At 39.8% G+C, this 18,901-nt stretch overlaps 2 protein-coding genes across 2 annotated transcripts; both read right to left on the bottom strand.

The window, feature by feature from the left end:
• Nucleotides 1-10,694: 10,694 nt before the first annotated feature.
• On the bottom strand, nucleotides 10,695-15,923 carry LOC117987955 (actin, cytoplasmic A3a-like). Its single transcript, XM_034975034.2, has 2 exons — nucleotides 15,863-15,923; nucleotides 10,695-11,928 (listed from the first exon to the last, which is right to left on the bottom strand). Exon 2 carries the CDS (start codon nucleotides 11,915-11,917, stop codon nucleotides 10,916-10,918), a length of 1,002 nt encoding a protein of 333 aa, XP_034830925.1. The 5' UTR covers nucleotides 11,918-11,928; nucleotides 15,863-15,923; the 3' UTR covers nucleotides 10,695-10,915.
• LOC117987954 (actin, cytoplasmic A3a) lies at nucleotides 14,035-15,998 on the bottom strand. The gene is made up of 2 exons (XM_034975031.2): nucleotides 15,863-15,998; nucleotides 14,035-15,410 (listed from the first exon to the last, which is right to left on the bottom strand). The coding sequence occupies exon 2, from the start codon at nucleotides 15,397-15,399 to the stop codon at nucleotides 14,269-14,271; it is 1,131 nt and encodes a 376-aa protein (XP_034830922.1). The 5' UTR covers nucleotides 15,400-15,410; nucleotides 15,863-15,998; the 3' UTR covers nucleotides 14,035-14,268.
• Between the last annotated feature and the right edge of the window lie 2,903 nt (nucleotides 15,999-18,901).

Raw genomic sequence — 18,901 nt, 5'->3', positions numbered from 1 at the left:
CGCGAGCCCGCGGCCGCGGCGAGCTCTGCACCAATCACAGGAAGCCTGAGTTTTCGTTACCATATATGGTATTGCGCTGCATGGAGCCTGCGCGCCCCCCTCGCCCCGCAGCGAACCGGCGCGGCGGCGGCGGCGGCGGGCGGCGTTGATAGCGCCGAGCGCGCCATGTGATAACGACACGACAACGACATCTCACACATTGGCCTTTGAGCTCCGAGACATACACGGTCGGGTTCATCTCAACGTCTCATTAGAATCCTTTTAATACACTTGCATACAAACAATCAATAAAACCAAGTGTTTAGTGCAGTAGCGAAAGTAAATAAAAATATTGATCAATATTGGCGTCGTTCCAACACGCACAGCTGTAGATTTTGCGAGCCAAGCGCCATGCAATAATGATTCATGGTGAATTTATTGATTGTACCTACCTATAATTTGCATGTCTACATAAATAATTACTAATTTAGCATGATTGTAATTTTTAATGGGCCTGGTGGGCCCGTTTAAATAGGTACCTTATGCTTATCTATTTCTTTAACTACCTACCTACCTACCTATTTATTTTTGATAATTTAATGCATTGCCGAAAAATCAATAATTTTATTGTGATAGATCATCTCACCTGAAGGTTGGACAAAAACTGAACACAATAGGCAATAGGTACCTACGTGAGAACAGCCGGTCGTTTGTCGTTCGCACGCGGAGGTCGATTCGCTTCAACAGCAATACTGTCGCGTTTTGCTAGAGATAGGTATTTTGACCCACGCACTCAGCGAAACCCCTTACCTCACCAGCAATTTATTAAAATTTTTATTTTTTTGTATCCAAGCTTCTCAAAAAACCTAAATCAATTGACATGAATGTCAAGCATTTTTCATAAATGGAAATTCGTTTTTGTTCTTTTTCTGCACTCGGCTTGATGACCTCCTCGGTGCATTATTATCTTTGGTCCAGCCAGGCTCGGTGCAAAACCGTCTGTTTCCCGTATATGGACACAGGATTCTGATTGGTGTACGCTCGCAACGGTCACTATTCGTACACAACGGGCGAAAGCACACATGAAGCTTTTTTCAGTGTGTGTATATTTCATTCAAATCCAATATCATCGTCTGCTTGGCCTCTGTAGCAAAGTACAGGCGCTAAGTTACGGAGGGTGTACAAAGCGCAGACGACGGTAAAACTTGAGGCTGTATCGGTTTCAGTCAGGTTATATATCTCGACGCGTGCCTTATCTGCAACTGATCGTAATCACGTGACTGTTCCCCGCATACCTGGAGCTGCATGAGTAGGTAGATTAAGCCCCGAATGATGCAGCACATTGCATGTGCTCTCTGGTATGCAATCAAATCTTAAACATTGATTTCAGTGATCAGCCACCTTCATTAGATTCTTAGTTACTTACATAGGTAGGTAGGTACATGAGTAGGTATCTAATTTTGACCACCAAACGTAGAGTCCAGCTATCTGGGATATGTTCTATTCTAACTTCCAACGGCCGAAATTAATAATAGACTATCTGTGATAGCCTAGTGGTTAGGACGTCCGCCTTCTAATCGGAGGTCGGGGGTTCAATACCGGGCACGACCTCTAACTTTTCGGAGTTATGTGCGTTTTAAGTAATTAAATATCACTTGCTTTAACGGTGAAGGAAAACATCGTGAGGAACCCTGCATGCCTGAGAGTTCTCCATAATGTTCTCAAAGGTGTGTGAAGTCTACCAATCCGCACATGGCCAGCGTGGTAGACTAGGGCCAAAGACCTTCTCACTCTGAGAGGAGACAAGTAGTGTTTTGTAGTGTCTGTTTATGACAATAATGACAATCGATTAGGTACTGCGACTTCTCGACGAGCTAGAGACCTAGGTAAGTGTACTATTCAACGATTTTAACCTATGATCTGTAGAAACTACAGATACAGCTAACTATAGTAGGTGCCTATATCTACTGTCAGTCATTGAGTGAGTCAGTGTGGAATGGCGCATGCGTATACTACGACGCTGAGTCAACCCTCGCTTCGGAGTTGCCCCTCGGTGCGGAGTCATAGCTCATAATTGGACGGTCAAGGACATCATTTCATTTTACTTATCCGATATGATAGGGATAAGTCCCGAAAATTGCTAATGCGCGTGGCCGCCATTTTAGTGACGTTTCGAGCTGATGGTATATTTTACTTAAATATTATATTACGTCAAATCATGTCAAAATGACGTCATTTCGATGTTAAATGGTAATTTGCGGGACTTATGTACGAGTCGTGATGGACTAGTGGTTACGACGTCCGCCTTCTATTCGGGAGGTCAGGGGTTCGATCCTGGGCACGCACCTCTATCTTCTCAGGGTTATAATAATATCTGCGTTTTTGAAATTAAACATCGTGAGGAAACCTCGATACCAGGGAGTACTTCATAAATTATTTTCTCAAAGGCGTGTGTAGTCTGCCAATCCGCACTTGGCCAGCGTGGTGGACTATGGCCAAACCCTTCTGTTACTGAGAGGAAACCCGTGCTCTGTACTGTTGTGCTAGGTACAGCCACAATACAGCTTACCTTTCTATCTAGTGTCTAGGCATGGCTGTGTGAACTAGGCGTTACGGACGCTAGAGACATCCGATCGTTCACGTTTCAAAGTTGTTTACATAATTTTTAGGGTTCCGTACCCGAAGGGTGCCAATGGAACCCTATTACTAAGCCTATTCTATCCGTCCGCCCGTCTATCTGCCAGCGGACTGTATTTCACAGAAGTATTTCTATATTCTATGGCGGCTGGGTAGGTATAACAACAAACAATAAAAATTTCAAAATGGCCTCAATGAAAATTAAAAAGGCAAGCGGCGCAAAATGCCTCGCTTATCGAGAGTTACATTTTTGTTCCGTTTGCCGTGGAGACCCTGGGGCCATGGAGTCTTAGTGCTAAAAAAAATTTACGAGACATTTCACCGCGATTAATAGAGAAGACCTTATTCACCTTCTGTCACCTCATCTTGTGACAGAAGGGCTGGCTCATTTTTTGCGCAATGGATCAGCCTGGCTGTCCTACGCGGAAATGCAGCCAGTATTCTTGGCACCATTCCACGCGGGCATGATTTGTATAGTAATTAGATGAGGCTAGCTTTAAGTTTTATTGTAATATTTTCCTAGTACAAAATAAAAAAAGTGTCTATGTAAGTATTTCTTGTACGATGGTACGGAACTCGACTCGGAGGCCGACTCGCACTTGTCTGAATGCACATTCTAAACATACAATCATTATAGAAACAGCTCCGTAACGCATCCGTTCATAAAATGTATAAAAGTATGAATAAGTAAGTACCTATAATAAAATAACTAGAATAAGTAGGTACCTAATACCTTTATAGCTAGTGGTAGGTACATAGTGTGTAAAAATCCATACTAATATTTTATGTTATAAATGCGAACGTGTGCCTCTCAGTCTGTCTGCTAGCTTTTCACGGCTCATCCTTTTAACCCATTTTGACGAAATTTGGTACAGGGATAGCTTGCATCCCGGGAAAGGAGATAGGCTACTTTTTATCCCGGAAAATTAAACAGTTCCCACGGCATTTTAAAAAACCTGAATTCACGCGGACGAAGTCGCGGGCATAAGCTAGTTATAATATAAAGCTTCATCAGTCTATTGGAGGTTAAAAATAAATATTTTAAGGAAAATAAATTTATTATTTTATTTCCTTTTTAGGGTTCCGTAGTAAACAAGGAACCCAGTTTCGCCATGTCCGTCCGTCTGTCTGTCCGTCCGTCCGTCCGTCCGTCCTCGGTTAATCTCAGAGACTATAAAGTGCTAGAAGTCTGTAATGTGGCATGGGTATTAATCACGCCGACAAAGTGGTGAAATAAAATTTTGATAAATAGGTATTTTTTTAGGGTAGCTCCCCTACATGTAAAGTGGGGATGAATTTTTTTTTCTCGTCTACCCCATAGCGTGGGGTATCGTTGAATAGGTCTTTTAAAAATACTGTGGGTGTGGGAACATCATTTTTCGATTTCTAGATCCGTTTGTAAAATATGATGTTCTAAAGTGCTAATTTTTATTAGACTCAAGTGTCCGTACCCCCTCTATCAGTAGTATATAGGAACGTGAAAAAATTCACAGCAGTAGTATATATAATCAATTTTAAAGGAAAACTAGCATGGCTAAGTAGGGTTCACAGGTTAAGGAGATATATCTGTTTTTCGAGGATTGTGACTACGGAACCCTACACTGCGCGTGGCCCGCCACGCACTTGGCCGGTTTTTTTAGTAATCCCATGAGTAAGCATACATATCTATCAGAAGGATGTGAGTACGTGCTACATTGAATTGCAAATACTAAAGTATATTAGTACCTCCAATACTCGGTATACGTCAGGAATACATATCACCGTATCGTGTATTGGAATGACTCATTATCATATTGTGTTTTTAATGTTTGCAGAGCCTTGAATGACGTATTATTTCCTCTTCCACAGTAGTAATTTATTTCTTAATTCTTAGTATTATCTTCGATGCCTTTGGATAGAAACAGACGTTACTTTGCGAGAGTCCCTGTTCTACAAGGAACCAAAAGCTTAATTCGCTATATTCCGCCAAAACAGACATATCAGTATGGTAGGTACTAGGTATAGGTATTAGGTAGACACTAGACAAGTACAACGTGTAAGTAGTATGCGATATGCACCACTTGCACACTACTAAATAAGTAGGAAAAGCAAGCAGTACACAGTACACAAAACCACACAAATAGTCTAGAACACACTTAACGTCAATTGCAAAGTCTTTGCAATTGTGCACGTGCTAAAACCAATAATTAAGAAGTAGGTAGGTACCTATAGACGTTGGGGTCCCACGGTGACCGGAAGACGCAGTGTTGGAAAACCCCCACTAGGTGGACGGACGACATCAGACGAGTCGCAGGGAGCCGCTGGATTCAGGCGTGAAGACCGTGGCCTGTGGAAGTCCCTACAAGAGACCTATGTCCAGCAGTGGACGTCGTGGACGTGGATGATGATTGATTTACCCTTTCCATGCCAGACCACTTCCATCTTGCATCGTTACTTACCACTAAGTGAGGTCGCAGTCGAAGGCTAATTTGTAAAAAAAAAAATAAGTAAGTATGTTTTAAACACTATTAATTAGATATTATACTGTACCATAATTTTACATTTAATAAAAAGTTACCGGTCTACCTATCTCACAGTTTTACAACTTTGATGTCTTAAGTAGTCAAACTTTCATCTCAATTAGTTCCACGGTTCTAATTTTGTGGATTTGAATAGGTAGATCCATCACTAAATCTTTATATTGTGGGCAGAATTTAAATCTGTTCATAGTTAAATTATTTTTATTAAATAAAAATAAAAATTTAATTAAAACTCTAGAAAGTAGGTAGCTACTAAATAAATTTTTACAAAAATAATAACCTACTAAGATTTAAGTGTGCTAAGATTTAATTTAATGTAATAAATTTTAATTAATTCACGAGTTAGGTAGCTGTACATTATGATTTTTTAAATATAACAATAATCTTTGTATTTTATGTGATTCTAGATGGATTCCAGCGAAACAAAAGTATGTAAGGTCTAAGATTGTAGGTTCAAAATTTACAAAATATAAAATAAAATACTTAGATTATTAATCCTAAAGTTCAAATAATTCATCATCATCATGATCAACCATCGTCGGCTCACTACAGAGCACGGGTCTCCTCTCAGAGAGGGTTTTTGCCCATAGTCTACTACGCTGGCTATAAGACTATGGTCAGTGGCTATAACTACAAATTACGCTCGTATTATCTTTTTCATTAGGACAAAGCTAATTTACCTATATGCCTCTATAGAGGGGGAATCTTCGACTATGATGCAAAATGCCAATACGCCGTTATGATGAGGGTATGTTTTGTGTCATCTCCGAAACTCGGAAAAAATTGCTGTTCAAAAGCCGTTCATAAAATAAGGAACCCATCGCGTCATCACTAGAACTAGAAGGGCTACTTATTGAACCTTTTGCGGAACGTATGGAATAAAAAGGTTTTTTTCGTAAACTACTTTTAATGCAGTAGAAGGTAGATAGATACCTATCTATAGATTTCAATAAAATTCAGGTTTTATATCTCGCTACCTACCAACCAATTTTTTCTTAACTATGTACGCTGACCCTTTGTTTCGCACGGGTTGGCTTATCTAAATGTGAAAGTGTTACCTTTATACATTTAGGTAGGTAAATAAACTAAACTTTCTTTAAGAAAATTTGTAATAAATAATGAAAAACTGCATTAAATCCGCCAAGAATCAAGAAGCGAAAAAGTTATTAATTAGCGATTTCTCAGCCAAACACGTACAAATGCGACTGTTTTATGATACCTAAGTACCTAGGTAGTTACCTAAGTATTTAATTTTATTAAAAAAAATTGTCAATGAAAAGAAAATACCTAACTAAGCAGCTACTTAGATACCTGAAAATTAGAATACCTACCTAGTTAATAAAACCGAATCTAACAACGAACATTATTGTACCTACCTAAAATTTTTTTGTATCTTTATAACGTAAAAAATATTAAATATTTTTCTGTAACAAACGTTAATTACTATGATATACCTACCTACCTACGAATCTAGAACCATAGTTTACACCTCTACAGTCTACTAGGTACCTACTTTACTCGTGGGCACTACAGCTTAAAATTTAATTCATTGAAAGCCAAAGAGCCCAAACACATTTCTTCGCTGGTAATGTTAGTTCGCCTCGGGCGAGTAAGGCGGGGTCGGCTCAGTCTAGCCGGGACGGGAGCGCGAGACATCGATCGCCCCGCCCTTGACCCTCGCACGCTACGCCGCGCCGCGGGATCATCCTTGCATGTAGGTGAATGCTGGAGCTATTTTAAGACGAACTGTCTACCTGAACATCTAGATTCCAAATGTTGTATAGAATAGGCGTTACTTTGCGGAAGTCCATGATATACAATGAACCAAAAGCTTAATTTGCTCAGTAGAAACAGGTCGAATCTGTATAGTGCAACATGCAGCATGCGAAATGCACCGCCCGCCCTCCCACTGCTAAACATGCAGGAAGAAGCAGCCACCAGGCAAGCAATACGCACCACCACCACGTAGCACCACACAAAATTCATAGATACACATAGAGACACATAGATTCCAATCAAAATTCAGAGACCATCAGACTAACCATGTCTGTCATCCATCTGATTCAGACATCCATCTTCTAGGTAAACGCGTCCCATCTTAGGCCACATCGTCACTTTCCATCAGGTGTGATTGTGGTCAAACGTTTACCTATATAATGAATTAAAATAAAATAAAAAACTAGGTACCTACCTTCATACCTAGAAACCTTATAGGCGTAGCTAGGTAACTGCTAAACAGATTGACGGACGGATTGATATCCCGGATTCTACCTAAAGCATCTATCTAGATGAAAATGTTGTTCTTGAATCGAATTTTTTCACGAAAAAATAATTAGTTTCCTAAATACTAAAGTTTTCATTTAATCTGTCTTTACATAATTAATTAGTACTAGGTACTTCAACTTCACATTACTTTAAACCTCTTAAAAATTTAAACTAAAACTAAAACCTTAAAAAAATATAATATAATAACTAAAATATATTATTAAAAGGAGTCCCTTTAGGCAAGGTTCCGAAGATACTGGCAGCGTTCCCCCTTTGAATAGCTAGGCTAATTCTTTGTCCGAGGTAGCTGCCAGCTCTTCGGTCTCCTGTGATGTCGACAATACTAAAGTATTGGTAACTATACCTATATCTTGTACGATGGTACAGACGGAAAGACAGACAGCTAACGAAGTGTTCCTATAAGGGTTCATTTTTTCCTTTTGAGGTACGGAACCGTAAGAGGTAGCCCCTAGTCTGCTTTATGATAAAACCTGCATTCCAAATCGTTGAATTTTGAAACTTTTTGAATTTTAACTAGGTACAAACTAAATCTTACCATTTTTAGGGTTCCGTACCTCAAAAGGAAAAACGGAACCCTTATAGGATCACTTTGTTGTCTGTCTGTCTGTCTGTCTGTCTGTCTGTCAAGAAACGTACAAGGTACTTCACGTTGACCTAGAATCATGAAAAAATACGACTGTAGTACGGAACCCTCATTGCGCGAGCCTGACTCGCACTTGGCCGGTTTTTTCTGAATGTGTAGGTAGATACCACCTACCTACTTAAACGTAATTTTAATGAGCAAAATTAATTACCTTTCTTATTTTATGCAAAAATCCTAGACCTAGAAAACATTTGTGGGTATTATTCTGTTGACGTCTCTAAACTAAATTAAATTGACAGGACTAAATCAGAAGTGCTATTTTCTGCGGAGAGCAATATGCATTTATAACTACAGTGATCCCTAGTCCCTAATTCTTTCATTATGAAAGCTATGCATAATGCAATACATTCAGAGGTTATGTAAAACAGAATTAGCCACATTAAATTGGAAACAGTAAGCTACGAAATAACATGAATTCGATGACATACCTATCCTCATCATCAACCCGTCGACGGCTCACTACTGACCACGGGCCTTCTCTCAGTATGAGAAGGGTTTGGCCGCAGTCTACCACGCTGGCCAAGTGTGAATTGGCAGACTTCACACACCTTTGAGAACAATGGAGTTCTCAGGCATGCAGACCGTCAGGTAAAGCGGTGATAGCCTAGTGGTTAAGACGTCAGCCTCTTATAGGGTTAGGGGTTCGATCTAACTTTTCGGAGTTAACGAGGTACCTAAATATCACTTGCTTTAACGGTGAAGGAAAACATCATGAGGAAACCATACCTATATCATTTGTATTTTGTGGTGCAATAAAGAATATACATACATACATATGTATAATATATTAGTGTTACCTATGTTAGAATATTTTCTAACTGCCGCAAGCCGCCGCACCACTGCACCGCTGCACTGCCGTGCCGCCGCGCGCGCCGCACCGCCCAGACTATCAGACTTTCGTTTCCAAGGCAGGGAGTTCCCAACGAAACTGTTGGCTCATTTGTTAAACAACTTACAGCTTCCTGAAATAGAGATGCACTGTGACGTCACGCGTGTAGACGAAACGTAGACGCGGGTGTGGCGCACTAATTATAGATTTGTAATCTCCTCTACGCCACTACCTACTACTGGGGCAGCTAAAAATATGCATCTACACTCCATTTCGCTTTGTAGGTACTCCAAGTAGACGTTTCTTACGGAAAAAGATAGCACTAGATTTAGATCTGTCAATTTAGTTTATTTCAGAGATTGTGTACAAGAGAATCGGCCCCATTGTTCCTAATCAGTGGACGTAGGTGTTAGATTAAATTAGGATTGGTTACTTTATTAATAGTAGGTAGACTGTAGAACCAGTCACCGACATTGTCCAATGCGAAGCTGAAATGATAAATGGCCGGGGCATATACACAGTAAAGTTACTCAATTTTTTTTTTTAAATTACCAACATAAAGAATGTTTAACAAATCCAATTTAGACAGCAAAAAACCACGAAGGTTTAATTTTTAAACCAACCCAGTATATTATATTATGATACCTAATTATTGGAATCAGTTCTAAGGGTATTATAATAGGTGTGTATTTATGTATTTATCTTCGGGAAAATATTGACAAAACTACTGGATTCGCGGGTACCTACCTATACAGCAGATATGCACTCTGTTTTCCTATAATTATTACAAACAGCAACCACAATACAGGACAAAATAAATTTGTTTATTTTCCTTGTTATATTTTTAACTATGGCACAGTTTAGTTTTATTAGGAAACTATTAAATTTTTCGTTGTAGATGAATTTGTTTTTTCTCGTAGAACCTATGTAGTAAATATCGTAATATTCAGAGTCAAGCCACTGTATATAGGGAACTGTTTATCTATGGTCCAGATAGAGACCTATTTATATTTCATCATAAAAATGAATGTCATCATGTTTCCATAAAAGTTCATAATCAGTATTTTCAATTTTAGAAGTAAGATAACTATATCAAGTGGGATATCATATGAAAGGGCTTCACCTGTGCATTCTAAAATAGATTTTTATTCATTTTTATGCAAAATAGTTTTTGAATTTTGAATTGTCGTAAAATGTTGAAAAAATTCGACTATAGTACGGAACCCTCGGTGCGCGAGCCTGACTCGCACTTGGCTAGTTTTTAGGGTTCCGTACCTCAAAAGGAAAAACGGAACCCTTATAGGATCACTTTGTTGTCTGTCTGTCTGTACATTGAACTGAGGAAGTAAGACAACAGCTGCACTTTTTTTATACCGGTATAGGTACCGGTATGGTATCCGCGCAAATAATCTAATACTTGATTCGAACTCGAATGACAAAAAAGTAGCATCCACAGTGAAGCATCGTTCGCCCTTGGCGTTGCCGAACCCCACCGCCACGCGGGTATTTAAAAGCGGAGCTGTACAGCGGTGAGCGGAACGACATTCTGTTGTTGACAATCAAAGTGATAACCCATTGAATTTCTCCCTTTTTAAAGTTCATTTTAGTTTCAGTTTAACGGGTAATTGTAATTCAGTCTTTGAAAAGTGCAATCACTGAGTTTCTTGCTAGTTCTTCTCAGTAGGAAGGGTGTTTCGAATCAGTAGTAGATTCATTTGATGATTCAAAGGTACCTACTTGTAAAGGTTTATTTGGATAAAAGTATTGCTAATAAAGATGGTTAAAGATTGATAATAAACTGTAATGAATAATAACAATGGTGCGAGTTTTTTTATTAAAAATGTTACTTTCATAAATAAATGAAAATCTTTGTCAAAATTACGTAATATGCATATTACGACACCTTACAATCTATTTAAATACTGAACTTAAAATATAGATTATATAAGCGTAATTTGAGCCACCCGATTGGGACGTTGGTGTAGGGCATCATATTGTTTTAGGAATAGTCTTACTTGGCATTTAGAAGCACTTTCTGTGCACTATTGAGGGGCCCGACTCGTCGTATTCCTGCTTTGAGATCCACATCTGTTGGAAGGTGGACAGAGATGCCAGGATGGAGCCTCCGATCCATGCGGAGTCTTTCATTGTCGGAGTTGCAATGATCTTAATGTTCATTGTGGACGGGGCGAGAGCGACGATTTCCTTCTGCAAACGGTCAGCGATTTCAGGGTATATCGTGGTACCACCGGACAGTACTATGTTGGCGTACAAGTCCTTACGAATATCAACATCGCACTTCATGATGGAGTTGTAGATTTCATTGGCTTCCATCCTCAGGAATGAGGGCTGGAAGAGAGCCTCCGGGAAACGGAACCTCTCGTTGCCAATAGTTATGACATGTCCATCAGGCAGCTCGTACGACTTCTCCAGCGAGCTGCTGGAGGCGGCGGTAGCCATTTCCTGCTCCTGGTGCCATCTTGCGGCTGGCCGCATGATTGCATGCGGCAGTGCGTGGCCCTCGTAGATGGGCACCGTGTGTGACACGCCGTCGCTGGAGTCCAGCACGATGCCGGTGGTGCGCCCGGACTCGTACAGCGACAGCACAGCCTGGATGGCCACGTACATGGCGGGCGTGTTGAACGTCTCGAACATGATCTGCGTCATCTTCTCTCTGTTGGCCTTGGGGTTGAGCGGCGCCTCGGTGAGCAGCACGGGGTGCTCCTCGGGCGCCACTCGCAGCTCGTTGTAGAATATGTGATGCCAGATCTTCTCCATGTCGTCCCAGTTGGTGACGATGCCGTGCTCGATGGGGTACTTGAGGGTGAGGATGCCTCTCTTGCTCTGGGGCTCATCGCCCATGTACGCGTCTTTCTGGCCCATGCTCACCGTCACGCCCTGGTGGCGCAGACGGCCCACAATGGATGGGAACACGACGCGCGGCGCGTCATCGCCCGCGAAGCCGGCCTTGCACATACCGGACCCGTTGTCCACCACCAACGCGGCTACTTCCTCGTCGCACATTTTCTGTTAGTCTGCATTAGAAAATTATCACATTAATTCTAACATCGATCACTAACTAACTATTTAAGGACGTTGTTACCGCGTAAAAGTTCCTACAGTAAAACTTCACCAATCCCACGGACAAGAAAACTCTCATTTTAGAAAAATCGGTACCAGCGGAACCGATTAAAATCAATGTTCACCAATTCCGTGAACATGTACAAGATTTTAAATTCAAATTACAACTTCCCACAAGATTTATCACTTCACTGTGTTCATTTGAGCAATTACGTAACCCAATTACATAACCGAAAAATAACACTAAACATCATAGGCAAAGGCACGATAGTAAAAATTATTGATAACTTAAAATTTACTAAATCACTTTTAATTTCTATATTAAAAAACGATTTTAACTGTAATAAAAATATTTTTTTTATAAATCCGTGATTCATAACTCGAATGATAAAAAAGTAGCATCCAAAATGACGTATCGTTCGCCCTCGGCGTTGCCGAACCCCACCGCCACGCGGGTATTTAAAAGCTGTGACGATAAATCAAAAACTGCTATACATAAAATAAATAAAAATCTTTTAGAGTGTACCTACAGGTAAAGCCCTTTCATATGATATTTTTTGTATAGTAACCTTACTTTGAAAGTAGAAATTACTAATTATTAGTTCACAACACATTTGGTTTTTAAGGTTCCGTACCTCAAAAGGAAAAACGGAACTCTTCTAGGATCACTTTGTTGTCTGTCTGTCTGTGCACAATTCTACAGGGTACTTCCCGTTGACCTAGAATCATGAACTTTGCCAGGTAGGTAGTAGGTCTTATAGCAGACATCAAGGGGAAAATCTGAAAACCGTGAATTTGTGGCTATATCACCAAAAAAATAATTGTAATAATTAGTATTTTCAATTTTCGAAGTAAGATAACTATATCAAGTGGGGTATCATATTATGGTAGGACTTCAATTGATTTTTATATATTTTTATGTATCATAGTTTTTGAATTATCGTGCAAAATGTCGAAAAAATAAGACTGCACTACGGAACCTTCATTGCGCGAGCCGAACTCGCACTTGGCCGGTTTTTTGTGATGTAACCACAAATTCCGGTTTCGGATTTTTTTTCCTTGTGCTATATGACCTACCTACCTGCCAAGTAGGTTTTCTTGACAGTCTCGACCGACAGACAGATATACAGACAGACAACAAAGTGATCCTATAAGGGTTCCTTTTTTCTTTTGAGGTACGGAACCCTAAAAATGTGCAATTTATATGCAATCGATTGAGCATTTAGGTACCTACGTAACGGTAATTAGCTGTAATTAAATATCTAATAGAAGGTAAATATTTCCATTTTCAAGGTGCGGCACAAAGTTCTGGGGTGAACGACTATGAGGTTTATGCACTTTTGCCTTTAGTGCCCAGCCTTACCTATTTAGCTCCTGAGTCCTGCCAATAGCCATCACTTTTATGGCGTGCACTTTGATCTTAAATCCTTCAACGCTACTAATAAGTATTTTATGGCCAACTCATAAAGAGGTCTGCACTCTGCAGTAACTTTTTCAAAGATCAGGAATTTTATGGATGTTAAAAATCTTATCATCTCGTACCTGCATTACTTACAGCCGCACTCAGAGTCGCTAATCGTTACTTAAGATTGAGTTAAAACGAGACAATTTTATGTGAGAGATATAGCTCTGTCTCGTTTTAACTAAACTGAAGTAATAATTAAGCGACTCTTATTCGCGATTATTATTCGCTGAATAAGCAAAGTATCGGGGTTTGAGGAAAAATGTTATTCATCTGCCTGGTATCAGACAGACCTACTAACTAGACCTACGAGTAAGTATTATAATTTTCGAGCAATCACACTAATATTACAAAGCGAAAGTTTGTATGTGTCATGTCAGTCATGTGTCATGTGTGTATGTTTGTTAGGTACTCCTTCATGCCACAATAATTTAGCTGGAAATGGAGATACCCTAACTACCTTATACCCTATAGTATTTCTATCTAATGCCGAGTTGTTTGAAACAAATCATTTAATCTCTAAGTACAAGAATTCTATGGAGGATTTCATTTTTTAGGGTTAGTAAATTTAACTGAGGAAGTAAGAAAACAGCTGCACTTATTTTCATACCGGTATATAAATTGATTTTTTATTAAAAATGTTAGTTACTTTAATAAATAAATTAAAATCTTTGTCAAAATTACGTAATATGCATATTACGACACCTTATAATCTATTTAAATACTGAACTTAAAATATAGATCACAAGCGTAATTTGAGCCACCCGATTGGGACGTTGGTGTAGGGCATCATATTGTTTTAGGACTAGTCTTACTTGGCATTTAGATTAATTTAGAAGCACTTCCTGTGCACGATTGAGGGGCCGGACTCGTCGTATTCCTGCTTTGAGATCCACATCTGTTGGAAGGTGGACAGAGATGCCAGGATGGAGCCTCCGATCCATACGGAGTATTTCCTTTCCGGAGGTGCAATGATCTTAATTTTCATTGTGGACGGGGCGAGGGCGGTGATTTCCTTCTGCATACGGTCAGCGATTCCAGGGTACATTGTGGTACCACCGGACAGTACCGTGTTGGCGTACAAGTCCTTACGAATGTCAACGTCGCACTTCATGATGGAGTTGTAAGTGGTCTCATGGATTCCATTGGCTTCCATCCCTAGGAACGAGGGCTGGAAGAGAGCCTCCGGGCAACGGAACCTCTCGTTGCCGATGGTGATGACCTGTCCGTCGGGCAGCTCGTACGACTTCTCCAGCGAGCTGCTGGAGGCGGCGGTGGCCATCTCCTGCTCGAAGTCGAGCGCGACGTAGCAGAGCTTCTCCTTGATGTCGCGCACGATCTCTCTCTCGGCGGTGGTCGTGAACGAGTAGCCGCGCTCCGTGAGGATCTTCATCAGGTAGTCCGTGAGGTCGCGGCCGGCCAGGTCCAGCCGCAGGATGGCGTGCGGCAGCGCGTAGCCCTCGTAGATGGGCACCGTGTGCGACACGCCGTCGCCGGAGTCCAGCACGATGCCGGTGGTGCGCCCGGACGCGTACAGCGACAGCACGGCCTGGATGGCCACGTACATGGCGGGCGTGTTGAACGTCTCGAACATGATCTGCGTCATCTTCTCTCTGTTGGCCTTGGGGTTGAGCGGTGCCTCGGTGAGCAGCACGGGGTGCTCCTCGGGTGCCACTCGCAGCTCGTTGTAGAACGTGTGGTGCCAGATCTTCTCCATGTCGTCCCAGTTGGTGACGATGCCGTGCTCGATGGGGTACTTGAGGGTGAGGATGCCTCTCTTGCTCTGGGCCTCGTCGCCCACGTACGAGTCCTTCTGGCCCATGCCCACCATCACGCCCTGGTGGCGCGGGCGGCCCACGATGGACGGGAACACGGCGCGCGGCGCGTCGTCGCCCGCGAAGCCGGCCTTGCACATACCGGACCCGTTGTCCACCACTAGCGCGGCTACTTCCTCGTCGCACATTTTCTGTTAGTCTGTAAGAGAAAATTATCACAATAATTCTAATATTGATCACTAACTAACTATTAAGGTACGTTGTTTCCACGTAAAAGTTCCTATAGCAGTAAAACTTGAAAGATACATCGATGGAAAAATCCCACGGGCAAGAAAACTTTCATTTAAAAAAATCGGTACCAGCGGAACCGATTAAAATCAACATTCACCAATTCCGTGAACATGTACAAGATTTTAATTTCAAATTCCAATTTCCCACAAGATTTATCACTTCACTGTGCAATTACGTAACCCAATTACATAACCGAAAAAGAACACTCCACGTCATAGGCAGTACGTACGCACAGGCACGATAGTAAAAATTGATAACGTAAAATTTATTAAATCACTTTTAATTTCCGAATGAAATAAGGAAGCTTAATTGTAATAAAAAGAAAATTATTATAAATTGTATTCAAATAATTAAACTTACTTTTAAATTAAGTTACAAAATAAAGTAAATGCGACAGCCGCTTCGTCCAGCTCTCTGAACCAAAATGAGTAACGGATCGAGCAGCATAAACTATATAAAACCGTCTTATCACAGCTCGTACTATCGGTGGCAGCGTAACATCTCACCAATCAAAAATTTCGTTACCATATATGGTAAAGTGTATCCACATGTGATTAAGGCGATGGCTTGATAAGCAGTGGTAATAACACTTTATCATTGATAAAATGTGAAGTGATAAATGATAACGCGGCTGAGTTGCCGAGCCTCGTGGAATGTACGCGCGCAGGCCGAACTGAGTCGCACCGGTGCGATAAGGCAAAATTATGTAATCTACCATGGACTGGACTACCTATTCAATGATGCGCGTATCAAATGTTTACAACTTAAAGAAAATAAGCGATGTTTCATTGAATTTACGAATAGTTTTGGATGAAAATACCAAAATGCCAAGGAACCCTACACACGCGTTCTTTTTCATATCGATTTTTGTTTATTGAAACGTGTTAGCAATTTTACTGTACTAATGGAACAGTAAATATGGCCAAGAATAACATTTTTCCTTCTCGCTGAGAAAAATATTTATTTTGTTAGTAGGTAATTAGGTATAATAGTATTAAAGTAATCATTATGACTGATTATGAGGAAACATTAATTACCTATAGTGAATTCCAGTAAGTTGTCGATAATCATGATAATATCAATGATAACCATGTTCCTGATGATAATAAATAACAGAACTTCCTTTCCGTAATGAGTACCTACGTATGCTGAAATTATGATGGATTTTTCTACAAAAAAATTTTAGAAAAAATTCAAACGTCCAGGATTAACCATCTGTTTTACCAAAATATTTTGTTAGAAATTTTAATCTGATTCATCCACAGGTAGATACGTAAGCTGATGGTTAAGAACAACAAAATATGTCGGTGATTTAGATAAAACGGACAGTTTACTTATATGGTGGTTTCGACATGAATGGTTTACATACGGAGATTCTGAAATTCTCAAAATCTGCATAAGTAAGTACTTAATAGCGGAATTTCTTGCTGTGCTGCAACTTTGTTAGATAGTTTTTTTGGTATTTACGTCGGTGATTTAGATAAAACGGACAGTTTACTTATATGGTGGTTTCGACATGAATGGTTTAATACGGAGATTCTGAAATTCTCAAAATCTGCATAAGTAAGTAATAGCGGAATTTCTTGCTGTGCTGCAACTTTGTTAGATAGTTTTTTTGGTATTTACGTAACATCAATCCATCTACCTATATGCATAAATTTTATCACCCAGTATTGGACACTGGCAAATATAAAGTTATTCGAAAACTGGCCGAGTTTTGCTACTTACCTAGTTAATTATCTTCGTGTGTCGTCCATGTCTGAAGGACAAGGCAATGGTATTAATTCGTCATCTATTCGTGTATTACATTTAGAAGAAACCCTGGTTTTCTATTGTAAGTAGTACCGAGGTGTCGAATTGATCACTAATTTTTTTTTAATCTATCTGCATCAGTAGAGAATCAGTATGACTTGTGAAATATTACCAGTATTCATCTAATAACAGGTGTGTGACCGTGTTTCGAGGCGCTAATTGGTGTCTGAAGCCGCTCGGAACACATTTCACCGCAGTCTTGGAAACACTGCACTTTCTCTATGACTCCGCATTTTTATCTAATTACCGGCATCGTATTAACCTATATCTCGACTACACTTTTAATTTGACTCGACTGAATTTTTCAAGTTTATCTTTTTTGATAGTTTTCTTCTTCTTTTGCTTTATCTATTTTAGGACCAGTTGCATGACAGGTGTTTAAAGTTACGATAAGTTATCGTTAAACTTTGAGCACCAAAGTGGTGTATTCATACTTCTATATTATATGGTACCTACTGACAATTATAGTACTCGGTGGTCTACATTTTAGACTATTCGTATCTTTATCTTACACACCACCCTAATTTAATTTAGAACTGCGACTTTAGGTGCCACTCTTGAGCATAGTGTTTAAATTTTTTAGAGTAGGTACTTAGCACTAAGTGCCTTTAATTTAAAATTAATTTTCCGTATATTTTTAACAATGTTAAAAATAAAACGATGCAGAAACTCTAAATTTAGTTTAGTAGAGAAAAACATCAGAATCGACGCCAATACTCCCTTTCTACCTTTATCTATCTACTTAGACTTAGTATTTACCTAGATAGTTTTATTGTAATTTTTATCTTTGTTTATTGTTTTATTGTTTGCATAAAAACTTCATGACCTACCGATCTTTTTGGATACGTTTTGGATAAAAGAATTTATTATAATATTTTACCTGATCGGATTTACCTACCTACATTCTCCAATATTTTGTTTTTTACTCTTGTTTCGCTTTGCTATGAAAGTCCATTATAAAAAGGCCGCGTCCTCTTACAATGCACTTATTTATATAAAATACTTGTTTGACTTCTTTAAAATTGTTAATTTTCATCACATTTGGCGGACCCACTTTCTTATAAGTGATATAACGTAGTTATTAAGAGTAGGTAGGTAGGTACTTGCTTAAGTATTTTTTATTTCAGTTTCGGATATGGAAGCAATTTATAAGCGAAACCTTTAAGGAAATACTTTTACTTTCGATCGATTTCTTGACTCTTGGGAAAACAGTGAATGTGACTAGTCTAACATCTAAAGTCGTCGTAAGGTTACTCGTGGTTATAATAATTGTGTATACCGCATGTGTATCGTAAAAAAGTTGTGATGATTCGTTATAAAGCCGTAGCGCGTAGGTTCAAAACATGCTGGTATAACTCAGAGTTTTGCTAAAAAGTTTCGATCGAAAAAGTCTGAAATCGATATTCCCCAAAATGCACCAAAGCGTAGTGAACCTGAAATCGATATTCCCCAAAATGCACCAAAGCGTAGTGAACCTGAAATCGATATAATTACCAAACTACTATACGAGAGATCAGAGAAGGCCTTTACTCTGGAGATACTTGATTGGCTTGTAAATAAATCCAAAATCAACAAGCTCTAAGGTAA

The sequence above is a fragment of the Maniola hyperantus genome, chromosome 13 (genome assembly GCF_902806685.2).
Source record: "Maniola hyperantus chromosome 13, iAphHyp1.2, whole genome shotgun sequence".
Taxonomy (NCBI): Eukaryota; Metazoa; Arthropoda; class Insecta; order Lepidoptera; family Nymphalidae; genus Maniola; species Maniola hyperantus.
The sequence above is the reverse complement of the archived record's forward strand: the minus strand, read 5'-3'. Positions and strand labels throughout refer to the sequence as shown.

Coding starts and splice junctions, on each gene's coding strand:
- LOC117987955 (XM_034975034.2), bottom strand. CDS start 11,917: ATGTGCGACGAGGAAGTAGCCGCGTTGGTGGTGGACAACGGGTCCGGT.
- LOC117987954 (XM_034975031.2), bottom strand. CDS start 15,399: ATGTGCGACGAGGAAGTAGCCGCGCTAGTGGTGGACAACGGGTCCGGT.